General features: G+C 36.7%; 2 protein-coding genes across 4 annotated transcripts in view; one reads left to right on the top strand and one right to left on the bottom strand.

Moving 5' to 3' along the window:
- The first annotated feature begins 431 nt into the window (after positions 1-431).
- Positions 432-13378, top strand: LOC762503 (protein MIS12 homolog). The gene is made up of 9 exons (XM_001198150.4): positions 432-604; positions 7171-7321; positions 8362-8429; positions 8971-9015; positions 10020-10142; positions 10910-10993; positions 12000-12120; positions 12540-12631; positions 13229-13378. Exons 2-9 carry the CDS (start codon positions 7174-7176, stop codon positions 13298-13300), a joined length of 753 nt encoding a protein of 250 aa, XP_001198150.3. The 5' UTR covers positions 432-604; positions 7171-7173; the 3' UTR covers positions 13301-13378.
- A 1542-nt stretch (positions 13379-14920) lies between these two features.
- Positions 14921-27692, bottom strand: part of LOC587438 (filamin-A) — a 48964-nt gene continuing 36192 nt past the window's right edge. For all 3 annotated transcript variants that reach the window (XM_030981661.1, XM_030981662.1, XM_030981663.1), the window contains 12 exons: positions 27000-27141; positions 26185-26355; positions 25595-25741; positions 25056-25181; positions 24243-24392; positions 23635-23739; positions 23049-23234; positions 22495-22599; positions 21651-21827; positions 20441-20590; positions 19237-19404; positions 14921-18703 (listed from right to left, as the gene is read on the bottom strand). In XM_030981661.1, the coding sequence (XP_030837521.1) occupies positions 18453-18703; positions 19237-19404; positions 20441-20590; positions 21651-21827; positions 22495-22599; positions 23049-23234; positions 23635-23739; positions 24243-24392; positions 25056-25181; positions 25595-25741; positions 26185-26355; positions 27000-27141 (1878 nt within the window). In that variant the 3' untranslated portion in view covers positions 14921-18452. The remainder of the gene's footprint in view (positions 18704-19236; positions 19405-20440; positions 20591-21650; positions 21828-22494; positions 22600-23048; positions 23235-23634; positions 23740-24242; positions 24393-25055; positions 25182-25594; positions 25742-26184; positions 26356-26999; positions 27142-27692) is intronic.

The following is a 27692-nucleotide window of genomic DNA, read 5'->3' as shown; positions in this document are numbered from 1 at the left end:
CTCACTAGTTTTAGCTCCTGTGCGCCTGCCCCCCCCCCCGCCTATCTACCCTGGCCTGGTTAGATGTAGACCGAATTTTCCGTCTCTTTCGTTCGTTAAGCCTCTTATTTGGGTAGGGTCGGATCTACCGAAATAAGAGGCACAGGGTCGGCGCCCGACCCATACACAAATAAGAGGCTTAACGAACGAAAGAGACGGAAAATTCGGTCTAGGATAGATGATGACACATTTAGAACTCCATCGCAGGAATAGTTTCACGGGTTAGCCCTCTGTATATATTTCAATATTTTAGATGTATTTAAATATAATTTACGAACAAAGTCATGAATGAAACGGGGGAAAAATAGATAAAAAATAAAGTTCATAGTGCGCAATCTGGAAGATACCATACTGCATGCTGTCATCAGAAGTTAGCTAGATTTAGTGTACGAAGTCATCATAGAGATATCTAGTCCGCTATCTTCCATTCAGAGCGCGCCATTTGAAGTTGAGAGAATCAAGTTCTGGAGCTACAAAACTGGTAATAAAGCCTAATTAAGAGAGGACGTCGTCGAACCGAACATCAATTTGTCAAGTTACAACCGACAGGCTAGCACAAGTACAGGTATTGTATATAACAGTTAGACCCTAAACCTGTTATATCTAACTCCTCATCCTTGGATTTGATCGTCAGCGATCCGCCCGGCTGGGCCCGGTCTCAGGACCCCTCGGCTTCGGGCTGAGCTGCGGGAGCGGGAGGTCTACCTCTACTCTAGTAGGGTGTCTAATCGCGCACTAGACAGAAATAACCATCTGATTTGGGTCATTTCTTTGATAAAACTGACATGTGTTGACATTCCCCAATACAGATGGTAACCCAGATATCTCGTACCGTGGGGGTAGCTAGAGCCAACAATGTACATCTTTTCGTTCAAAACATTTTCTCCCCGATTTTCGATTTTCTATTTGGATCTAGACTTTTCTGATTTCTAAATCAGATGTAAATTAGGTCAGTATGTCATCTATATTACTAATATGCAAAATCGCAGCGGGGGGTCCAAAACGGTTCCTCAAAAAACGTCTTTCCCCGACCCCGCTCGCCTCCGCCGTGGCGCGGGAACGGTGACACAATTCCACGAGGCATGTCTCCCGCAACCCGCGTGCCATGTCGACCTCGCGATCGACGTCCATGCCGTTAAACGTGGTATTCGAGGTTCCGGGGAGGACGGGCGGACGAAAGCACGGCGGGCGTCGGGGATTGCAAGGAGGCGACGAACCCGCGAGAGCGAGTTGACAAGGCGTGCTCCCGCCCTTTGTCTAATTATCAAAGAGAGACGAAGAGACACACAATAGACGAGAATCCACTCGCGTCAACGGGTGTAGCAACTATCTGTGATAGTACGCCTAATCAATCATTGCACACAGAGCATACAGGATTTCAAATGCCTTCCGGCGCCCAACTCAGGCGGGTCATCACGGCGCTCAAGCCATCGTTTTACGCTGCGCCGCAGTTACTGCACTACACTGTATAGATTCGATTTCCGTATGTTTGATTTCGTTTAGCGTTGGTTATTTGAAACTTTTGAACTCCGAAAGAATATGTTAAATAGACTCTTGATGTTGGATTTCTTTTCTACTGACCTGTTAATGAAAGCATGAGGGATAAACAAAACAAAATAAGGACTGCTCTGTAATCGGATGGTGGTGGAAATTATCACTCCCTCGATTTTGTTCAAATACTGGCCCTTCTATCACCCCCTCGGCTTTGCCTCGGGTGATAGAAGGACCGGTATGAACACCACCTTGGGAATGATAATTTCATCCTCATGAGCAGTCAATATTTGTGTATTTTCACTGAGACCTCCGGGACCTCTCTGAAGTATGATCCATGCAAAATATCATTTTGTTGATCATTTTGTTTAATAGAACATGTAGTTGTAATAATGTATGTTAAGCCAAATTAAACAATTGTTACTCATGTTTTGATTAATTGGAACAAGTTCTAATTAGAGATGAGTGAAAATATGAAAAATGAAAATGGGAGGATTGAGAACAGTATTCGTAAGAAACTGGACGGGAAAGGAATAATGGGAATAAGGATGGGAATGAATGAAAAACAATAATCATAAATAATGAAAGTGAAAACGAAAGTTAAAGCGTAAAATAGTTTGCATCAGTTTATTTACAAATTACTAATTTCATTTTTTCTTTTAATCTTCAAGTTTTATTATATGTTACAAATAAAAAAAAACATTTCAAAATGATATATGAAACAGCAAACAAAAGGTTGATATTCTATCGAATTAAATATTAATAACAAGAGTAGAAAAAGAATAAAAGGATAAAAAGTAGGCCTATACCAAGAGGGACAATGAAATTGAAATTAAAAGGGGGAAAAAACACAGAAAAACAAACATGAATAATAAAAATAGATCATCTAACATGAAAATTGAAAAAAATCGATAGCACATCATAAATACAACCACCCACCCCTTAGAATCCCGTGGATTTTCCACGGGTCCTCCTAGTTTGTCCTAATTGCAGTTATCAAAATTTGATAACTTAAATATTAAATGTATAATTTACGGACTTACTTATATGAATTATCCAATTTGTATCTCAGAACTGTGAAACAGTACGTACATGCACGTACTCGAACATAGGGTTATATGACCCGGCGGCCAAAATATTTCCGGGTCAACCTACCAACACATAGCCAAATGGCCAATCAGAGCACTTGTTTCGTGGGAGTTCGTTGGTCAAGCCGGGCTGACTCGTACGTAGCTACGGTAGCTATTGGACGTTTGGACTACTATTGGACGACGAGACTTTCTCGAATTAATCATTAATTTAGGATCTAAATGAGCTATGAGGATGTAAAGAGTGAAAATCTCGTTGCATATCTCATTCATCGCGGTCCGGTCGAACCGAACCATTTGTTCCGTACAGTCCCGTACAGTCCCGATAGGCCATACTTTAGTCTCTATAATCGGAGGTCTAGTGGAGCCAGACGTAGTCTCAGTGGAACAACCGACGACTAGAGAGACTGAAGTTTTCGGTCTAATCGCGCACCAGGTTTTGTGTGCTAAAACCCTTCCCATAGACATGACATAGCACTCATCCCTAGATCTATGCAGTCTATGTGCATTGCAAAATTGGTCAACGTTTAAAAAAAAAAAATTTAGATTCAAACCTTTATCTGTTGTGATTCTGAAGGTAATAGTAGGGTGTCTGATCGCACACCCGATGTTGTGTACTAAAATTCTTCCCATAGAGATTACACGCATCCCTATGCAGTCTACGTGCATTGTGCGACCATGCAAAAAAAAGTCAATTTTTTTTTTTCAATTCGAGATTCAAACCTTTATCTGTTGTGATCCTGAAGGTGATACTCAATAAATGAGGTGTCATATGAAAGAGCAGGTGAATTCCAATATTTCCAAAGAGGCGTAGCCCCCGAAATTCTAAAATTATCTTGGTCAAAACAGCAATTTAAACATTGTGTCCTGGCTAACTCTGAGGTTTGTCACTTTTGAGATATGACGCCCCGATCGATAAGTAGTCCCAGTCCTAAGGAACAATTCTATGTGCTTATATTTTCGCTAGCCCCCAGGGATCACAACTGATAACAGTTTAAAAATACCCTTCTTGCTATTTGGTGGATCAGCTAATTAGGGGGCGTGCGCTCCGCTCAGTCCAAACCATGGTTACATCGCGTAACGTCTCCGCGTACAAACGAAACCCCAAATTCAATTACACATTATAGTGAAAGAAAGTATGGGTGGCCATTCGCGCCATAGAACCCGGAAGTGAATACACGTAATAGTCAATGGCAATATCGCGGAGACAACGTGCGTTGTCTCCGCGATATTGCCATTGACTACAACGTGTATTCACTTCCGGGTTCTATGGCGCGAACGGCCACCCATACTAGTCAATGGCACATATCGCGGAGACAGCGTGGCTCAAGCTGCAAGTCGCGCATTGGCTTAGTGTCGTAATACGGAGTTAGTAAGGCACCATGCATGCAGCTTGAATGTGAAGGGTGGGTGATGAGCCCATTTATTTGTAAACAGCAATATACATCAGCATGAAGAAAACCCTGCAAATCAATCAGATGTGCCAAACATAAATACAAGACAAGTATAGATTCTTATCAACATATATCTGATACATAGTATACAACAATGTGGGCGAGGTAAACAGACAGTAAATTATCACGCCGTTGGTTTACATCATTACATAAACTGGCATTAATGTATTCTACATCAATGATAATATAATAATTAATTAAATTAACACATATTATATGAAATTACATATTCAAAATACATTAATAAACAACATTATACCAATTAAACAATGTGTGTATTAAATCATATCCTACCCAAGGTCTCTGAAGCAACAAGCCGGAGCAGCTCCCGGCTCCCAAAAGACAACACAGTCCCAGCTAGACCACACTACAGCTTCCAGCAAACCTCGCTAGCATGTCGTCTATAACAAATCATTAAAACATCCTTATAGTATACTAATAACATATTATATAAAGTAACTCATCAATTAAATTATCATACAAAGATTCCATGGGCGCCGCCATCTTTATCACAATATTAACATCATACGCCCTCAACGGCGAAATCATTACAATCAATAATTCACGCACTAAATACAGGTAGGCGTTAACCACTAACCATTTAAAAGACAATTTATCTAAACATCATATAGAATAAATGTAATAACATTTATTTAAACGATCAATTGATTTACTGGATACAATATCCCTATGAAGACATACTATTCTGACTAACGGAAGTTGTCAAGTACAAAATCAAATACATTCTCCTTCCAAAATAATCCTTATTTTCCTCTCCTGAAGGACATGAAAACATTTCATAGACACGTATCAAAGCTTACAATCTTTACTATCAAAGTGACATTTAAAGAAAACAACTTACTTCTTTCAAAGGTGTAAAAACGTAACAAGGGCGTTGCACACTAATATACGGCCCGACACACGCACAACCTCCTTCGCCCATGACAAGATGCAATGTGTGCCTACGTATCTGCTATGTCAGGCATTTGTCGTAATACGGAGTAAGTAAGGCACCATGCATGCAGCTTGAATGTGAAGGGTGGGTGATGAGCCCATTTATTTGTGAACAGCAATATACATCAGCATGAAGAAAACCCTGCAAATCAATCAGATGTGCCAAACATAAATACAAGACAAGTATAGATTCTTATCAACATATATCTGATACATAGTATACAACAATGTGGGCGAGGTAAACAGACAATAAATTATCACACTGTTGGTTTACACTGTATTACATAAACTGTGACATCATGCATCAATGATAATATAATAATAAAGACAATATCATTGTCTTTAATTAGCACATATTATATAAAAGTACATATTCAAAATGCATCAATAAACAACATTACACCAATTAAACAATGTATATATATTAAATCATATCCTACCCAAGGTCTCTGAGATACAAGCCGGAGCAGCTCCCGGCTCCCAAAAGACAACACAGTCCCAGCTAGACCACACTAATACAGCTCCCAGCAACCTCGCTAGCATGTCATTTCTTTCAAAGGTGTAAAAACGTAACAAGGGCGTTGCACACTAACGGCCTATACGGCCCGACACACGCACAACCTCCTTCGCCCATGACAAGATGCAATGTGTGCCTACGTATCTGCTATGTCAGGCAGATTCCCGCGCCCACATATAAAGACCTATCACAATTCTATAAACAAAATATCCTTCCTCTTTTTGCTATTCTTGTACAAACACCTTTTGAATGAAGTAAAAATTAGTTATTACACATTATAAGCAATCTTATTCCTTTTTTACATAGACTCACAATATATCAATTCTTCCTCAAGATAACAAAACAAACTTATAAATCGAGGAACTACATTTCATTCACCATATTTTTAAACGGCAGTTTTATGCAAATTATATACAAAGTCATTTGCATAAGAAAAACATGTATAAATCCAATTTCCCACATTAGCAACATGCGTACTATTTGCATACGCTTGCATATCGCGCGATACAGCTGTTTGTCTGAATTTAGCAAAACAACATCACTCTGCGTGGACGTCTTTTTCGTCGATTTGACCAAAATGATATGAATATACCAGCGTTTTGGAGGGGCTGTAACTTTTGATAGAAACATCGGTGAGACTTGAAATTTGAAATGTATTATTCTGATAACATTTTTTATTCAAATATCAAACAAAAATGGTGAAAAACGATCCCAAATTGAAAATTGAAAAATCGTTCAGACACCCTAGTAATAGTAGGGAGGCCAATGCCCAAATCTAACTTTTTAATTACTAATTTGTTTATAATAAAACAAAAGATTAAAAGAAAGCATTTTCTTTCACTAAGACAATATAGTGACGGGATATTGATCTTACTGGGCCTGCTGTTTAACTACGAAATACTATAAACTACTATAATAAGGTTTAGATCCTACCATAGGCTGTAGAACTAACTGGTACTTGAAGTCTCGATGTAGCACTGATGTGTGGAGCTCCACTAGACGCTACGTAGACTCGAAATTCAGTGAGAAGGGCAATCGGCGGGTGTTGCACGCTTGCTGTCTCAGTTCAAATCTGGCATACCCAGTATGGGGTATAACCAGGAAAACTATCTGCGAGTGCCGCCGAATGCGATACTCGTGCATATATGGGCTGAATCACTACATTATTCCCCACTTAATGAGTTTGAAGCCTACTTCTAACTTAAACTAAACTAAAACTAACTTAAAACTACTCCCATACCGCAGTGCGGGGTCACGCCGTTCCTGCTGTTGGATGGGTCAAGGACCCTCCTTGCCAGCACCAGTGAAGTCTTGGCCTTTCCAGAGGGCGGGCGCCTTTATCATACCTTAATAAGTACCGGAGCTCCAGATCCTTGGCTTAGGATTTTGCATGAACGCGCAATGCATGTGACGTAGACTGCATAGGGATGCATGAAATCTATGGGAAGGGTTTTACCACACAAAACAGAGTGCGCGATCAGACACCCTATTACATGTACATTCTATATTTGTGGGAAGTCCCAAGAGATCCTTTAAGTTTTAAGTCATTTTGAACTAGACTAGTAACAGCAGGTGGATTATCTACATGTACTGTACATACTATTTTTTTCTCACCAATCTATTCTAGGTAATGGACGCTTCAGCTTCATCAAAGCAAAGGACTGAAGATGAGAAGGATGCATCTAGTAGTAGTATCACGAAGAAGGTCATGGGAGATTCACTACATGAATATGAAACGCAGTACTTTGGATTCACACCAAAATCATTCATAGATGGAGGTGAGTCTTTCTTCTCTCTCTCTCTCTCTCTCTCTCTCTCTCTCTCCTTGTCCCTATCCCCTTTCCTCATGCCCCCACCCTCTCTCTTCCTGTCTACTTCCCCCTTTCTCTTGTTTCCTCCTCCTCTCTCTCTCTCTCTCTCTCTCTCTCTTTGTTTCTTCTCTCTTCTCTCTCTCTCCCTCTCTCTCTCTTCTCTCGTTCACTCACTCCCTTTCTCCCTTCCCTTTCCTCTTGTTTCCCCTTTCTCTCTTTTGTCTGTCTGTCTGTCTGTCTCTCTCTATCGCTGCCTCTACTATGCGGTGAGGGTATATTTGTTTACTCCTGTATCTGTTATGTTGAGTCCGTCTCATCAATTGATTATATTTTCAACAAAGCGATATAACCTTGATATCGAATTGCACTGGGTGAATGGGTGCGAGCAAAAATCAGAGAACCAGATTACCCCTTCCAAAAACAAACAAAAACTGAGATTCGTTCAGTCATTTTGATTGTAAAGAATTAGGGAAAGTAATTTTAGTGACATTTTAAAATGTAATATCTGATTCCCCATAATTTTGGAAGTGAGCTACTGTATGCACTCTGCCATATCAAGCAATCTCTCATATGATAATTGATATCCTGTCATTCCGTGCTGTCGCATTCTATTTCTTCATCTTATCTTGAATAATGTTATTGGTATCTATGTATGTATGTTTATGTACATGTATGCATGTATATGTCCAGCTCTCACAGCAATAGAAAGCCACAAGGGTGGGCAAAATTATGTCTTAGTTGGAAGAGGCGGTAGATGTTTTTTCATTTTCTTTTATTTAAAAGCCATCTTCAAAACCGGTTGCATGTACATTTATCCTTGAAAAAGTAATGTAATATATATTCTTTTTTTTTAGTAAATAAAGAATAAAGAACTTGATATAAATCCATAAGAAAGTTTGATCATTGGGGGATTCATCATTCTTGAAAGTATGACACTGGAATGACATATAACATGCAATTTGAATACCTAGTGGTTATTACAAAGGTTTTGATTTGTCCCCATACAGTGTACAATGCTGTAGCCGACTACCTGTATGACAGTGTTGATGCTGCAGACAAATATATAGCAACAGAGGTAAGCATGGTTGATATTGTGAATTTCATTAGAGGAATATATCGAGGGGTCAGTGACACAAAGACGTAACTCCATTTTGGCCATTAAGAAAAAGTGGTTTATGTGTCACTGAGCACTTCGGCCTTAAGGAGTTAAGTCTATGTTTCACTAGCCATTGACTTCAATGGGGTGTTGGGTGGAGTTAAGTCTTTGTGTTTCCTGGAAAGGCCACATTTTTCTGAACATTTTGATATCAAATACTCATTTTGGCAAAATATGGAGTTACGTCTTTGTGTCACTGAACCCTTGATGTGAGTTAATACTCCTTGATGGTGAAAGTCAGAAGCTAATTCCAATTAATTCCTCAGTTTTCTTATTTGTGGGTACAACAGTTATTCATTTCAGAATTATAATTGATCCAATACAAATTAGCAACTCAGTGACGTACCTTGTGACGGCTCCTCTTCCATTTGCTATGTATTGGAAATTCTTATGGTTTTTGATCTATTTAATAGAGGGGAAGATTTGTGATATTTTTGTTCCTTTGTAATTTTCTCTGCAGGCTCAGCAAGGGAGGCAACCTGTATGTACAGAGGCAGTTAGACAGGTATGAAAGTGTCTCTTATTTAAAGCCAATATTTTTATGTAAAGATGTAGAGGTGTCGTGGTCTAGTCGATGTCTAATGTCCTTTGGCAAGACATTAATCTACATTTGTTACACTCCACCCAGATGAGGTAAATAGGTGCCCGGTAGGAAGAAATTCTTGGAATGCTTGAGCGCCTTTTCATGGTAGCTCGGCTAAAGCCGGCATAATTATGATTGCAGAGCCCTTAAGGAGAACAGTATTGATAGGCCTACTGATGACGCTACCCTGGGTAAACAACACATATAATTACCGGTATATAGATATGTTCACCGATCAAGGGCTCAAGGATAGATTTATGAATTGTTAAATTTGCGTATAGGCCACACTAGCACTACCAATTATATAGTATTCAATAATTATCATTCTACTTCCGGGGATCACGACTCATTACTGATTAACACCAAGGAGTTACTCTTTGGAATCAAAATCATCATAATATAAGAATTTCTTTGGGAAGTGACGGCTCGTGTTATAGTGTAGAGACACCTTTTGTGACTTATGACAGGGCTTACTTAAGTGATTGCGATGCACAACATTAGATACTGGAAATATTTTTGCTTGTAGTTAAATTTGTGAAAATAAAAACCCTGTAAAAATAACCAGCTTACTTTAGTGATTGCGACCTGCGACAGTAGATGCTGGAAATATCTTTGCTTGTAGTTAAATTCGCTAAAAATAACTGCTTATTCAGTATGCAATTGGGAAATAAGAGTATTTGTGAGGAAAAGGCTGGGCTTTTCATTTCTTTTTTGACAAGTTCACATCTAAATCTGATGAATAAGCAGCTGTGCAACAATTAATTTTGATTTGATACAACTACTATCTATGTGTAATTGTGTATCCATGTGCATCTTTTCTCTACGCACATAACAAACTACATGCAATATGGAGAATGGACTTGTCATTAGGATTCCTGTTGATCTTCATTTTGTCTCATTGTTGCAAACATTTGTTTTTCTTCCAGTCTTCAGACAGGTTACTAGCCCATCTACAGCTTGCCTTTGATAAGGCATTTGACAGACTGGAGACATACCTCATTAAGAACATCTTCCCTATCCCATCTCATGTTGTCTTACCCGAAGACAAGGTAACCAGTCACCTCACAGGTCAAATGTCATAGGTCAGGGATAGAAAGAAGTATTAAGGAGTATCTAGGCACTTGATTGGCCAATTGCATATCACCTGATATTGCATGCTTCTCCGATTGATGGATAAAGCAAGATTACATTTGTATTATATTCATTTGTGTATGAAGTCAACTGTGTCGGGGTTGGGGATCTTGGGCAGTAACACATTTTTAAAGTGGATTTTTTTCTTTTTTCTTCTATATATCATTATATCAACAGTTTTCAAGAGTTTCAAAATATGGAGAGTCATGCTTTGACAGTGCAGTCATGTGCATGCATGGGGGATATCATCATGTCAAACAACTCCAATTTGTTTTAAAACCAATTATTAACAATCCCAATTCTTAAAAGTTTTCCTGTCAAATCAATCATTTGTGACATTGAAATTTATTAATTGCATTAAAATTAGTTTGAATGTTGACCTCAAACAGATTTGGTTGGTCCACATTAAGTATCTGAAAATTCATATTTGTGCATTCAAAGTTCAGACATCAGAGATCAAGATAATTGACACCGGAGATCAAATGTCAGAGGTCATTGGTAGAGGTCATTAGTAGAATGTTTTATTTACCAATTACATACTCCTGTTGACATCTTTGGTCTGATTTTAGTATGCCTTGTGCTTAAAAAAAATGATGAAATCATTGCAGTATTGAGATTTATTAGGCATCATTTGCCATTGAAGTTATTTTTTTCTTTCTATTTGGCTCTTCTTCTTTTTTTATAGATTCATGGGGAAGTGATATTGATGGAATCAGATGAAACAAGACTGGATTCAGAGCTTGAGGAGTTGAGACACAGAATACGCAATGTAAGACGTTTTTCTTCTTCATATTATGGTAGTATGTACGCTCGTGAGAACCAACTTTAGATTTTTGTCATTTTGGCACTCAGTTTTCAACAGCAAATCATGTAAACAAATAAGCTTAGATATACCAGCTTTGGTGAAAATAAGGAACTCAACTTCTCTTGTTATTCGATCTTCTCCAATGCATAATTTCACCAAGGATATTGATGGTTATATGAGTGATGGGAATTAGGGGATATCCCTTTGACCCCCAAAGCTACAGTCAGGTTCTGTGATTTGAGTTTTGACAGAAAAATGCTATTATTTTTTTTAGCTTAATATCTTGTTCGTAAGTAAAGTAATGATCAAATGAGAGGTAAAGATCAGCTTAATTCCCTGGTCATGATCTAAATTGTATTTTCATTTCATTTGGACTCTTTTCATAAATGTACATGGTTTTGAAAGTCATGTTTAGCTCATGGTGTTTAATACATGTTTTTTTATGTTACACTGTTATAACACAGCTGCCATCTACTTCTATTTTGAAGCAATTGTTCTTATTGTTAACCTTCAAACTACTGATTTGAACCCTGGATTATTTTTTTTCTTTTCTGAAGACTTCTGACTGACTATGCACATAAAAAAGAACATTGTATTATAACACAGCTGCCATCTACTTCTATTTTGAAGCAATTGTTCTTATTGTTAACCTTCAAACTACTGATTTGAACCCTGGATTATTTTGTTTTTCTTTTCTGAAGACTTCTGACTGACTATGCACATAAAAAAGAACATTGTATTATAACACAGCTGCCATCTACTTCTATTTTGAAGCAATTGTTCTTATTGTTAACCTTCAAACTACTGATTTGAACCCTGGATTATTTTGTTTTTCTTTTCTGAAGACTTCTGACTGACTATGCACATAAAAAAGAACATTGTATTCTGAAGTTGCCTTGTGAGATTCCTAGTTTTTGCTGTGGAATGTTGTCAGTTTTGCTTTAGTCTTAACTGTCTTTTTATTTTCCAGGCACAATATGTGAATGCTAGACTTGAGCAATGGTCCAATGATGTGAAACAGATTCAAAACCTCCTAGATGATTTACTCACTCAATTGGAAAACTACCAGAAAATCTGCATACAGGCAAACGGTAAATATATCTTTTCTTAAATTGTACTGCGTAAAATAAATTACTGTGCACATTTAAAACTTACGTACTCACATGAAAAGATGATAATGAACTTATATTTGTGTGGACTCTATTGTTTTTTTAATGATTTTTTTATGCTATTAATAATTAACTATTTTATGTTTCTGTGCTTTTCATTTTCTATGTTTGTACATATACAAGATATGCACTTGCAATGTTAGTCAAAATGTTAGGAATACATCCTTTTGTTGATACGATACCTTGGGATTCAGAAGAAAAAAATATTTGTAACTTTGGCTCAAGGTTGTATACATATTGTTGCCTACGGAAAAAATGTATTAAAGAAAATTGCATGGAGTTAATATTATGATGGATAAACACACACACATATATATCTTCTTCATTTAATGTAATAATAGTGGCTGATCTGAAAGAGTCAATTGTATTCATGGCAACTAGAGCAGAGAAGCTGCTTGATCTGTCGAGGACATTACATCTTAACAGCACAAGGGTAAGTTACCTGGGCATTGTTTCACAAAACTGTCATAAGTACAAGTTTATTGACATCCCATTGAAATGCGTGTTGAATTCAATACATTCGTTTTCAATGGGTTGTTAGTGAACTTGTGCACATGATATTTTCTTGTTTTTATATATTGCCTTGTATGCATCTTGTCAATTAAAATTTTGCTGTTGATTTTTATGCTGCTAGTAAAATGAAATATGAATAAATGATATGTGGGGCAGATCAGATCTTATTTAAACATATTTGTGGCTTACACCCAGTAAATAAGATTGATTGATTGATCTCATTTACTGGGTGTAAGCCACAAATATGTTTAAATAATTGAAATTTCTCCCAGGAAGCATTACATTTATAAAAGATCAGATCTTGTTTCACATGGAATGCACAAATATTTGTTATTTAATGTTCTGATAGCTAGTCGTGACTTTTCAACTACCGGTAAGTTTTAAACTTTGTATTAAATGTGATATTATTTTTTGAGGTTTGTACTTATGCAGCTCTTGGAGAATTCCCAGATTGGAAATATAAACTGTTGAAAAGACCTCCCATATCATCATATCATTTTTGTTTTTGTCATTCCAGAAAAGAGGTTTAGAAAATAACGATGATGCAAGCATTCCTGTCAAGATGAGTCTTCGGAGTGGATCGACCTGAATGGTATTGTCATTCTTATCTTTAAATAGCATGTTGGGAGGAATAATAAACCTATCACAATCTTGTTTGTGCCAAGAGTTTGCATGTTTGTTATCACCTCTTTGACTCATACTCTTGCTGTAGATGTGACAGGATGGTTAATATTTACTTCCAGATTGAACTATGACAAAGGAGCTTGGCTGGAATGTTCAAAGAATACTATCATTGAACAGATTGAATGTTGGCTGAATAGCTTAATACTTCTCGTTGTTTGGCTTGCTACACCAATTTAGTGGAACAATTTTGAACTATCAATATTATCGCCATCAAGATTTTATATCATTCTATAAAGAGTAATTATGGAGAGAACATCAACTTTGGATGTAGCTGTATTTCATCCTCTTATTTGCAAGATGTTTTTCTGCTGCAGTAGGGGCATCATCTTCATATCTTTTCTAAAGAAAACTATGATTCATGATCGAGTGAACTACACATGATGTATTATAGGCTGGACATTATCATTTTATTCTACAGTACACTCACCTCCAAAATTCAGAACTCCTCTATAATATTTCAAGTTATATTTAAGTTTCTGCCTGATGAAATGTAATTGGACTTTAGAAATCTGAATTTGTTTGTGGATATACATGTATTTGTTTTACTGAAATCTGTAGCATGCAGTTGAAATTTAGTGTATATAAACTATCGTCCTAACCCCTGGGTAATAGTTGTAGAGCATCAGATGTGTCAAGTCTGACCGACATGAGCGCTATACAAGAACCCACTGTTGTTAGTATTATAATGGTTAAAGTAACTGCCAGGGGGGGGGGGGGGGAAGAGAAAGTTTATTGATGTATTGATAGAAAGGGGACAGATCAAGAGCAATATATGAAGTCAATGCACCGTACATGCATACATCACTTAAAGGGATCGTTTAACATTGTTAAATCTGAGATACACGGCCCTACTAGTTATTAGTGTCTGTGATATGGTGTAATATTGAAGCCCTAACAAAATCGCGCTTCAAAATGATCAAGAAGTGCGTCAAAAAAGTAAAAAATCTTTGAGTGACCGGTTTTACCATACTCGTTTTCCCCAATAGACTGTAGTGTTATGAAAACCGTCAGGCGAACGGTTTTCAAAATTTGTAATTCCAATCATAAATATCTTGATAATCAGACAGGCGATCGGCTTGTAAAAGTCATGGGGTTCCTGACTGACCTAAAGGTTAATAATTATCATTGCATCATGAGCTAAATCCAGAATTTTGTTTCAGAATCTGAGACAAAGTTACCGGATCCCTTTAAAGGCACTTAGCCAAATTTATTCCTTTCAAATCATTACCGGTAGGCAGTTCTCACTGTCCAAACTATTATCATTCATAACCATATGGAATTCTATGGTTTCTTCATAACACTGTTAAATGCTAGCCCATTGACTACTGAATAGTCATATCCCCAGTGGGTTTAATACAGGAATCACTCAGTTATAGCAGGCAGTGAGTTAATTGAATGTGTTGCTCTTAATATTCTGTTGGTATAATTGGAAGTGTGATTTGAAGTTTAATTCAATTTTCTTTATCTGTCAGAATTTTTTCTTCTTCAGGAAGTCGTATGAAAAAATAAACAGTAGAGACTGTGATTTAGCTGCATAATATATTTCAAAGTATTTTATTATCACATTTTATTCTACTCAAAAAACTATATTGCAATTATGTTCTAATTTGAATAATAAAAAGCCCCTTTGTACATGCAATTTAAACTATTCAACCAGTTATACCCTAATACATCATTTGAATAAGAAAGATGGAGACAGAGAAAGTGAGAGAGAGAGAAAAAGAGAGGGGGGGGGGGGAGGGGGAGGTAGATAGATGTATAAAGATACATGTAGATAGATAGACAAATAGAGACAGAGAGAGGGAGAGATGAAAGAATGAAGTTATATTATCTCATGTTACATGTATATACATTGTATAAACCACTATCTTTACCAAGCTAAAAATGTGAGAGAAAAACAAAGGGAGATATTTTATGTCATACATGTATAAACTGTTGAAAACTGAACATATCCATATTCAAACCCATATAAAAATGTCCTCAACAACTAATCAGAATTTGATGAAGATTAAGATTCATCCAGTATTGTCAAAATTATAGCAAAGTGTAAATCAGTTACAAGAAGTGCAATGTATAGTTCAACTTACTTCTCTGCGATGTTTCTTCAGTTCCTACAATAGTTCAACTTACGTCCAGTAACTGATTAGGAACTAGTGAAACATCTCAGAGTTGAACTATACATTGTACTTTCGGTAAATGATTTATAATTCAATATAATAACTAATTGTAGTGTGTATGGTACAAAAGTAAAATTTAAAATGCTAAGCCATCAGGACTAACATAAAAAATAAAATAAAACAGAGGTATTAATACGAAGTATTCTACTTTCATTATGATTGAATAATCAAGTTTAATTTGATAAAATTGATAACACTTAACCATCAAGACTTACATAAAAATGAAATAAAAAATAGGTATGAATATGAACATTATTACTTCCATTATAGTTGAGTAATCATAAGTTTAATTTGATAAAGTTGATTATGCTAAGCCATCAAGACTTACCTGTATATTAAAAATTAAATAAAACAGAGGTACGTGTATTAATATGAACATTTTTACTTCCATTATAATTGAATAATAATATTTTTGATTTTATAAAATTGATAACGCTAAGCCATCAAGTATTCCATATAAACATGAAATAAAACAGAGGTATTAATGCTTCCATTATAATTGAATAATCACAAGTTCATCTTTTATGAGAAATATTAGCTTTGCATGTTGATCATTGTGTTTTATGTGTGAACCATATCTAGCCTAGCCTGTGAGGGGATTGTTTAGCCTTGGCCTTGGAGCAATGAAACTCTCCTTTGCTTACAGAATTCTGATATGAGTATCATGTAAAAACATTATAAATGATGAAATATATATACAGCAGCAGGTCTTATTTGAGTACATTAGCTATAGACAAGAGCTCGATCAAAATGTATCCATCGGGCAAATTTGCCATTTGTATTATGAATTGTACAATAACTTAACATTTAAAGTATTCAAACGTTGAATCAGTAACATAGGCCAAATTGTAGCCAAGAAAACAAGGATATTAAAGTGAAATATTTCTAGGGAAAGGAAATTTTCAAGAAGCAAATCTAGTACACGTATATTCCATGTGATGTAGTTTACTTTTCTGAATAAGTTATAGCCAGATATTTACTGTACTAAAATTGAGAGAAAGTGTATATTAAATGTTTCTTCTAATGGCACTCCGGGTTGATTTGTTTTTGTGTGTGAAAGTGATTGACAAAGTCTTTCTTAAAAGATTAAAAAGGTTTGTTTAAGATTCATCTGGGGCCCGTTTCACAAAGCCCTTTTTCAATGACAAATGACAAATGACAAAAATCAGTGACAAATCTGCTGATAACCAATCAGAAACAAGGATTTCAGTAGCTTATAACAAAAACTGTCGTTTGTCACTGATGACAAGTTTTGTGAAACGCCCCCCTAAAGTACATGTAGACCTTTCAGCAACTATTTATAAGGATCCCAAGACTATATTGTTTGGTCCAGCATAACTTCAGTCTCTTGAAGCTTAAACATGTGCTGTCTGGTACAAGCAATTAAATCCTTTCTGTCATGCAAATATCTCTGCTGAAGTTCTAACTACCCCAAAACTTCAGATCATCTCCATCAGATGTAAATGTGAGGTCAAACTACATATACCTTTGTGACTTAAACTTGTTCAGTAGTAAACATTTTAGCTATGGACATTTTTTAAAATAATGTTCTCAGCAGTATATTTTCATACTTTACAAAGCTCTGAACCTTTTTATTGTACCTCACCATAGACCAAACTTCTTCCCATTTTATAAGAATAAATGAGCAGTAATAGGAATCGAAATACACTATTATGAATACATCAACCATGAAACAAATTATAAATGTTGAATACAATATTTGAGTAAAGTCAACTTATTAGCATACATGTACATATTAAATATACACTTCATCTTGTCCAATTTCATTGTAAGTGTTGTCAATACCATATTGAGTACCGGTACAAATTATACACTATTTACATAGGTTTTACTTGAACCACAGGTATACCAAAAGCATCATAATATCACAGCTTTATACTTACATTACAATAAATTAAGAAATGTTACCATGTGATTACATACATTAGATATACATTTACAAGGTAGTTACAAGGTAGTTACTAGTTAGATATCATCATGATGTTATTAATATACACATTGTTATATTTGCTTAAAAAGATAAGTCTGGGCATTCTAATGAAATTTACAATGAAAATTGTCAAAGCAAGTTCCCTTTTGACATTCTTGTCAATACGTGTAGTTGTGAAGGCTAAGCCGTGCTCAGATTTTATTTAGTCTATTTGACCTGATTTTAGTATAAATGAGTCTTATCAAGAATAGCTATAAATCTTCATACTGTTAAAACCAAGTATTATCATTGCCAAGGGGATGTACTTGGTTAGTTTCAAGTGCCCAGGACTTTCCCTATCAGGAAAATATAAAATAATTTATCAGACTATCACAAATATATTAGTTTTTATAATATGGCAAGTTGAATACAAACATGAGATTATATCATTCTTAACACTGATTCCTCTATTCAATAGCTAATTGTAGTGTTACATCTTATAAAAGCATTTTTACAAGCAGAAAAGATGTGAAAATATGACCACTTTTAATACAGAGGCTTTAGAATTTGCAAACTTGGTGCCAAGAATATGGTTGTTTGGAATATTTCAATTTTTACAAACTTTCATTGATTCATTTCTTCTAAGTGTCACAGTGTTAGATATATAGTACATTTTGGTCCATATGTAAATTTTCACTCAGTCACAATGACAATTTTTGGGGTGTATATACAATTATTTCTAGAGTTTTGAAAGTAAAATTCTGGGACCTGTTTCACAAAGCCTTTTTTCAATGACAAATGACAAAACTCAGTGACAAGTCTGCTGATAACCAATCAGAAGCAAGGATTTCACTAAGCTTATAACAAGAACTGTCATTTGTCACTGATGACAAGCTTGTAACAAGGGGCCCTGGAGTAATATAAGATTTAGGAAGTAAATGCAGCTTTGTTTAGATATCTTCCGCCCATCCATTTTCCCGTCCTCCGTAGCGTGCCCTGGTAGAGTATGTAGGGAACTTCTCCTGGACATCTCTCAGCTGTTCTTCATTATCAACGATCTTAATAAGGAACGGACTTCCTGGAACATGTTTGTCGGACCATTTCACGTGGATTGTGTAATCCCCGACTTCACTTGGGTTGTACAGAACATCAATGGTACGATCACGCGTGTCGTTACGTTTCATTTCAACGCGGAACGCACCTGAATGAACACAACGATATTGTCGTCATTAAAACGTTTCATCAAATTTCTCAGTAGACAGAACATGGTTAAGAAACTGGCTAAGAATAATGATAAACTTTACTTTTTTTTCAGAGGACATTGAACTTTTTAATTGAACTATATGGATAGGACTAAGTTCATAGATAATAAGATCTGAATTGCTTGCTTTTCTGTTGTAATATAAGTTTGATGACTGACTCCAGTCGTCAGATATATGCATGTACATGTACATAATTATTGAAGCTGGTTTTCATAAACTTCAAGACATTTTGTATAAAACAAATCCATATATGACTTTTATACCCTGATCATGTTTTCACATGCATCGTAATTGTAGATATTGGCTGTTGCCCCTATATATTTTCATGCTTTTTATCTCGAAAATCTTTTTCCTACTTTTGTCTGGAAACAGGAAGAAAAATTTACACCCCTTTGAGAAAAATATACCTTCTTCCTATTTTTCCCATTGAATATATGAACTTTATCATTTGTGGACGATGTAGATTTCTTACCTTTGGGGCCATGAACTCTGACCTTGAGTTGACCTGATCCAGCTCCCTTAGTCTCACAAACAAACCTTCCTCTGAACTTGGTTAGGATACCATGCTCTAGACCAAACCCATGACACACCACCTGGCTGGCGTCAGGGGCACCAGCAACCCGCAACACAAATGGGCTTCCTGAAAACGTACAAAAGTTTATTTCATTTAATAATAATAATAATAATACAGCATTTATTATGCGCCATCGATCTAGTAAACTATTCTGAGGCGCAGAGGGATAGTATTAGAATGAGATACATAGAGAAATGAGAAGGGGGGGGGGGAGGGAGGAGGAAAAAAAAAAGTAGCTGTAACAATTATTTCCTTTACAGATTACCATAGTTGCAGTGCATCAATGATGTTTATTATTGTTTCTTCTAAACACACATCATGTATGTCCAGGGGGGTGTTTCACAAAGACTAAGATTGACTTTAAGTTGGACTTAACCATTTCAGGCCGTTCATGCCACTGTAAGCTCTCACCATTACTGGCATTGCTTTCTCAAGGGATGTACAAATCATGGTCGCAAATGTACAGAATTTAAATTGAAGGAAAAAATAATATCCAAATATCATAATGGTGAGAGCAAACAGTGGCATGAACGGCCTGCCATACGTCGATCTTAGACTTTGTGAAATACTCCCAGGATTACATTGTTACTTTACATGCGTCTCTATTCTGTCCAAACTTGTCCAATTTGAGATCTCTTTCAATACGATAATAATACTCGATAATACGAGGGACTTTGGAAAAATCAAAATTTGCAAAGGGGTGTAGCCTAATAATATACTTGTATGTTTGACTATATCCATGCTATCTTGTACTTTAGATCGGGGGTGTTTCACAAAGATTTTAAGTCGAACTTAACTCTAAGTTGGACTTAAATATTATGGAGAGCCATTTGTAGCCTTATCATGAAATACATTCACAAGCAAAATTGAAGTATTTTTAGACTTTTCATAAATTCCACATCAAGAATATGAAATCTCCCAAGATAATAGAAAATATGAATGATTTGAAATTTTGAATCAACATTTTATGCCTTTTAAAATAATTTGACAAAATATTTTCAATGATGCTAACGGCTTTCCATAATTGTTAAGTCCAACTTAGAGATTAGTTCAACTTAGGATCTTTGTGAAACACCCCCCCAGTTTTAATATGTGCACCTACCTTGGATATGATCTGATCCGTATTTGACCTCAAGAACGTGTTTACCTTGTTCCTTAGGTGTGATGAGCAGAGAGAATGTGTTATCTTGGTTATTACCAATGTGTACCTCAGCCAATTGAGCAGGACCCATGCAACGAGCCGTGAGATCACCTGTTTGGAATTAATCATACACCCGAATATGTCTTGTGCATAGGAAAGGAGATATTTGTGCAATTTGAAGTAAACTGTATAGTAGACTATGTTTTAGCTTGCGATGTGTCATGTCCAGTCAAGGACGCTTCAATAAGCCGACTGGTCTTTGGTTGCAAATGGTTGTTGACACATGACAGAGTCAAGGGACTTTGGGAAACAACTAGAAATCTTCAGAACTACTGAATTGTGAGAGAGGAAGATCCCTCAACATTTTCTGGAGTTCCTTGAATCCCGTCATGGGTCAACCACCATTTGCCGCTAAAGACCAATTAGACTGACGAAGAGTCCTGGAGTGGACGTGAAACGATGAAGCTAAAAATTATGGTAGGTCCAGTTGACTTGTCTGTAATATTTAACGTTATTTATCTACTACCTGGGTGATTGAGAACATTCATAGATGTATGTATGTAATATTGATACAGATTGTTTGGAGGGCAGTTTGTGAGGAACACATACAAGATCTTTAATTTCACTACAGACACACATATTTGTTGTAACTGTCAAGATTCAAATTTAATATTGATACAGAAAACCTTTATTGGTTGGGGTAATTATAACATGTAGTTTAAGCTTCTACCAACCTTAATATTTAGTAGACAAGCTTTCATCCACTCATATGGACTTTCTCAAGCCGAGTGATTATTCAAACAGTCTCTTGCTATCTGCTGCCTCAAGAACACTGGAGCAAAGATAGGTGACAGTCAAAGAAGGCTTGAGAAATTCCATAGAAGTGGATGAAAGCTTGCCTACTAAGTATTAAGGTAGGTAGAAGCTTAAACTGCATGTTAGATTTAAAGCCCCTCTGCACTTGTCTGCAATGGAGGGATTAGATCTCCTTGCATGGTCACTGACAGGATCTCATCAATTCAGCTCTCAATTAACATAAGAAAAAGGGCATCATGGATCAACGGGTACCTCTTAGGCATTGTTGGCTGTATAGAGGGCGCAAATAGCTATAAGTAGTGCAGTGGGGCTTTAATAATCTTTTCTTTGATTGGATTATTTGATGAAGTCTTACCAGCTCCTGCTTCTCGTCCATCGATTACGAGTCTTGATGTGTTATGAGCGACAAGCATTCCTAAGGCTGCTCCGGATGCCTTCACCCGATTAGCATGAGATTCTCCTGCTATGTTCACTTTGAAAGGTGATCCATTAACCTGCCTGTCAGACCAGGCCAGGTGAAGCAGATAGGTACCTGGTGAATAATAATATTTGATAATTTAACGTTTAATTTAACATTTTTAACGTTTTTGTATAGTGCATAGGCATAATTGCATGTCTCTATAGATGTGCTTTAGAGAACAGAATACAGAAGGAGTGGAAATGGTGCACTGGGTTCATAATTGTTGAATCTTATAAAGTGCTATATAAATATGGTTTTGAATTACTTTTGAACTATTAAACTGTTTCTGTATTTCTAAGGTATTCTGGCCAGTTATTCCAAAAATAGTGGCTGCATATGAAAATGACTTTTCCCTGTAAGACTTTGTCATAGTTTGTGGGACATAAAATAAGGACTTTTCACTGGAGGCAGCCTTCTTTGTGGTTTATACTGACCCTACTATTGAACAGACATTTCATTTTTGTTTAGATTTCAAGTAATCCCATCTCAAACAAAACATGATTTCATTAGTACCATTTCATAAATGTTAACAATGGCAGAAGTTTGGATGTGTTTCTGTCAAATAATAAATCACATGCCGGACTTGCTTTGGTTTTTCTGATATTTATGTTATAAGATTTACCAGATTTTGCTTATATGTAGGTTATATGGCTGGCAAGGTTTTTCTAGTGCGTAGGTTACTATTCGACCTATACATGGAGGTCTCATATGTACGTTGAAATAGTTTGAATTGACTTACCAGGTTTTTCTGGTGTGTAGGTTGCACGATATTTGTGGTTCTCAAGGCGTGTGAGGGTGACATCTATATCTTCATCTAGACCACTCATTCTTACGCTTGGGTTACCTGTATCATGAAGTATACATTGATTTAGCAAGAAGTGGAATAATGCACTCTTGTATCTGCTTCTCTCTCTCTCTCTCTCTTTATCTCTCTTGCTCTTTATCTCTCTCTCTCCCATTCCTACTCTCTTTTGTCCCCTTGTCCCGTATTTCTCTTTGTTCTTTCTCTCTCTCTACATCTCTCCTATTCTTTCTCATCCTCTGTCCTATTTTCATCCCCTTGTCTTTTGTTCCTATCCTCTTTTGTTCCTTTCCTGTCTCTCACTATATATATATATATATATATATCTCTTTCTCTCTCTCTCTCTTACTCTCTTTCCCTTCATTTCTCTCATAATCTCTCTTGCCTCTTACATTATCTCTCTCTCTCTCTCTCTCTTGCTCTATCTATCTCTCTCTCTCTCTCTCTCTTTCTTCCTCTCACTCTCTCCTACTACTAATCTTCTGACTGACCTGGTCCAGCGGTAGATCCATCGATGAGGAACTCAGTCTTCTTGAAGACTTTTCCGACCTCCATCCCATCTCCTCTGATCTTCACCTTAGTGTGATCCACTGGAATCTCTTCTGTCTTGGAGTATAACTTGAGTGGTGATCCTTTTATGGGGAAGCCTGACCATGTCACCTTCAACTCATGTTCACCTGTATTGGGAGTGTATACATTCTCCTTGATTTGCATATTGTGACATTGTGATTTTATTTAACCAGGAAGTTTCACTTCAAAGCCCAGCACTAGCTAACATCCTTTGGCAATACATTAATCCACATTTGCCACTCTCCACCCAGGTGTAAAATGGGTACCTGCCAATTGCTGGGGTAATAGTGATTACAGGGCCATCAGAAAGAACCGTATTTATGCTGATGAGGCTTCCTTAGGTAAACATTTTAATTGCAGTTATTTTTGTCGATATTACTCATCTTCTTTCCTATTGCGTCTCGCACCTTTCTTCTTCGTTTCTTCTTCTTCTTCTTCTTTTTCTACTTGTTGTTTATGTTGTTGTTGTTATAATACAGGCCTAAGTGTTTTAAGATGGTGACGTACCTTGTTCATCTGGTATGAATGTTACACTCTGTCGGCCTTGCATCTCCGCTTCTACATTGAGAGGTACCCTGCTGGTCGGTGTGTCTAGGTCCGCCTGCATCATACCTGAAACAAACGTTAAAGACGCATAGTAGTCAACTCTCTTTGGGAATGGGCTTACCCAATAACTGGTGTTGTCAATCACCAGGATTGGCCTTCAGTTGTATGACCAACAGGCCTTATGTTATGTTTTGCATTTTCAACCCATTTGCTCACATGGTGAAGTCCTTATCTAACTTTTACCTTACTAGAAGACTCTCTAAGAAACCAGAAAGGTCCCTCCCAACTCCCTGAAGAAACTAAGGGGTATTTCTTGATACTATGGAAACTATTTCTTGATCTGCATGAGGCGCAATGGCTCAGTGGTAGAGCAGTGGTCTCTTAACCAGGAGGTCCCGGGTTAAAAACCAAGTCAATTCACTTGTATCCTTTGGTAAGGCAGTAATCCTCATTACCAAGTCCCTCGGAGAGGACTTAAGCCATTGGTCCCCTGGTTGTTTACTCACAAGCATATACATGCTTTCTTAGCTTTCGGGTAAAACAATCATCAAACAAATGTATGTACTTACCAGGTCCTGCTTCAGTTGTATCAAAGACAATCTTGAATTCTTTGTTTCTTGTCATTTTGTGCATACCGTTGACCGTCTGATCATTCTTGATGCTGCTTTTCACCACTCTCACTTTTCTGGGATCAGTCACTTTGATGTGATAGGGACTACCTAGAGATTCAACCCAAAGAAATGTTGGAGATCTTGAACAAGGTTTTTTTTTATACCTCAGCCACACCAACGAACCCGACAGTCTGACAACAGACAGAACAAACAATTACATTACCACAAATGGCCAACAATTGGTTTGTTTGGATTTGGTCTTGAGCCGGCTCGGCAGTGTGACTGAACTGAACTGAGGTATTAGTCTGTAACAACCATTACTGTAAAACCAGAGCTCTTTGACTTGAAACTTTCATGATTTGTAAAACGACAGCCATTTTCACATCAAGAATAATTCTTGTAAAATTCAGTGTTCTGTCAATTTTTATTTAATAATTGTTTTATGGCATTAACATTTTGCGAACGTGAACCACTCATGGAATTCTAAATTCTAAAATGTGTAGCATAAAAAAGGGTTAATTCATCAACATGACGTTTTCTTGTCACTTTATTCAGGGCTCCATCCATACTAACATTCTTCATAGGGGTTCAGATTGATATTTTAAACTTCTGCAGTGAAAAATGTGTTTAAAATGTTTAAATTTTGGGTCAATGAAGACATAGATTTGGGGCACCCATGAGTCTATAGCCCTGTACATATTGAGCCATGCTTTATTACTTAAGAAGGGAAAAATGGAACAGTTTATAAGTTTTAATGAATGAGTTTATTACCTGGTATTTGTTTGTCCGACCAGAAGATCTTGAGTGTGAACATACCCACTTCCACTGGTATGTAAGTCACTGTGTATGTACCATCCCTGTTCTCATCAACACTCACTTTGGCCATGGAGTTTGGTCCTAGAAACAGATAACAGTGTGATAATTAGAATCCTTTTACATACAATTTTCCTTTTACAGAGGAAAGCGAATAATTAGAGATAAAAAGAATGGAGAGGATACAAATAACAATAATGATAATACTACTTCTAATACTTATAATATGAGAGCAAAATGCATTACCGTATATACAACACCACTCTCTTGTTCCTATAAGAAACATGATCACAAAAACTTATTGAAATGAGAGAATATTACAAATAAATATAATATGATTGGAATATCATTTCTTTAGACTACGTTATGGGATATTGGCATGGAGTTGATTTCTTGAAAACTTTGTGATCTTGTTATTACAACATTCTAGTACTGCACTTTCCTTTTACAGCTATATTTGAAGAAATTCTTCTTTCTAAAGTTGATATAAAGCTTACCTTCAACCTGTACTCTAAGCTCCCCTGGCCCTGCTGGTGTAGGATCTACGGTGAATATTGCTGGTGTGTCTTCCCTCGCTCTAGATAGACCCTCCCCTGTTGCTTTGCACTTGGAAGGATCCCTTACTGCTATCCTCATTGGGTCATCTGTGAAAGGAGGAATTCACCATTCATTATTAAGGGGTGTGTCAGTGTTTTTTACCTGTTCTGTTTAAAAATGTGGTATCTGCAATAATTAATAATGAAAATAAGTCAGTGTTTTCTTTTCCCTTTTCATGAACCATAAAGCCTGAACACCTTTTCATTCTGTGAAATTGAAAAATCCAGAATACTAGCTTAATAGCACGAAATATACCAAAATTCATTCATATAGTAGTAAACAAATCTTAGATAACATAGCATGATTTCATAACACAGATATTCATTTAATAATTCAGGATTTCATGATACGCTATATCTCATGAATAACCATAAAATTACATTTACTTTGTGATTGAGCTTGGTGAATGCAAAATCATTCAGTATGGTTCACAGAACAGTAACTTTAGCAGAAAAAACAAGTTAAACCAAAAAGGAGAGAAAATTATTACCTGTTATGGACTGTCCATTCCACTTGATATCCACGACATAGGAGCCTGTATCCTTTGCCTTGGTATGTACAGTGAAGACACGCCCTTCCCTCGTGATGCGGACAGGGAGTCGGTTGTGGCCATTAGTGATGTCCACACTGATATCACCTTGCCCTGCTTCCTGTGTATCAACTGTACATGATCAAACAAATAAAAATATTCATAGCCCATATTTAATGTTGTTTTCCATGATTAATCAATTTGTTCATGACATAATTGTTAATAATAATGATAATAATACAGACATTTATAACGCGCAACATATCCACCCAGAGGGTGCTCAAGGCGCTTACAATGAGCTACATAGTATACTTAGATACAATTTTGCTTACATTATACATGGTTTAAAAAAAATGATATTAGTTAAAGTTGGCCATTAGAAAAGTTTTCAGGCTGGCCTTGAAACTATCTACTGATTTACAGTCCTTAGGAGTGTTAGGGAGACTGTTCCACAATCGGGGAGCTGCTGAGGCAAATGCTCGATCTCCCCGTGATTGTTACAAGGTAAACCTAGTTTGAAGCATGGTGTGTAACTGTATGATAATAATAATAAAGACATTTATAATGCGCAACATATCTACCCAGAGGGGGCTCAAGGCCCTTACAATGTGGCCAAAGTCATGATTAATTTGTGAACCCTAACCTTCAAGGACCATCCTCACAAGCACTTTGCTTTTCTACTAGTCCTTTCCGTTATCCATACTGTATTTTGTATTATTTACTTGTGTTTTATAGCTATGGTTAAATAAAATATCTTGAATCTTGAAGATGATTACCTTGGAACTGAAGTTCCTCTCCAATGAAAGCAGATGCATTTCCTCCGACCTTGACATTCCTTGGGTAAGAAGACATGTCTTTCGCAACGTTGACCTTGATAGGGCTCCCTCTCACCATCTCACCTCGGCATCTAACTGAAACCTGGCAAATCAATGTGCATAATCAATAACAATAGTTCTGCGATGTCCCTATTAGTGATACATGTAGATATGTATAATCACCCAAGTCATCAAATTCAGGTTTACTTGCACACACTATATGCAAATTCTCCACTCCCTCGGGAGAATTCTAGGCAGGCATTTTATTACTTTTTTTTGCGGATGTCCACGTTAATGATAATCATTTACCCTTGACTTTCACAAGCACATTTTGTCTTCTTTATTTCAACTATTAATGATTTTTGTGTCACATTTTGCATGTCTTAGAATATTGTTGATCAAAATACTTGTTGTTACTATAGTGTATAATTTTGCACAAGTAGTTACATTTCATTTCGAAGTAAGAAATATTGTTATTTGAATGGAGTGGTCATTATGGGGGAGGGGGCAAAGGGGGTAGATCTTACCTTATGCATACCTGCATCAATGGAGTGACCTATATGGACTGGGGTTGGGGAGTGATCAGTGCTGGGGGGGGGGGGGGGGGGGGAGAGTGAGATCTTACCTTGTGCATGCCTGCATCAATGGAGTGAC

This window comes from Strongylocentrotus purpuratus, unplaced genomic scaffold (assembly GCF_000002235.5).
Source record: "Strongylocentrotus purpuratus isolate Spur 01 unplaced genomic scaffold, Spur_5.0 spur5_scaffold_12, whole genome shotgun sequence".
In the NCBI taxonomy this organism is placed as follows: domain Eukaryota; kingdom Metazoa; phylum Echinodermata; class Echinoidea; order Camarodonta; family Strongylocentrotidae; genus Strongylocentrotus; species Strongylocentrotus purpuratus.
The sequence above is the reverse complement of the archived record's forward strand: the minus strand, read 5'-3'. Positions and strand labels throughout refer to the sequence as shown.

Bases quoted from the DNA above. Each gene is read 5' to 3' on its own strand.
- LOC762503 (XM_001198150.4), top strand. From the start codon at position 7,174: ATGGACGCTTCAGCTTCATCAAAGCAAAGGACTGAAGATGAGAAGGAT. The intron at 7,322-8,361 runs GTGAGTCTTTCT...GTCCCCATACAG, and splicing joins AAAATCATTCATAGATGGAG to TGTACAATGCTGTAGCCGAC. The intron at 12,121-12,539 runs GTAAATATATCT...ATGTAATAATAG, and splicing joins AATCTGCATACAGGCAAACG to TGGCTGATCTGAAAGAGTCA.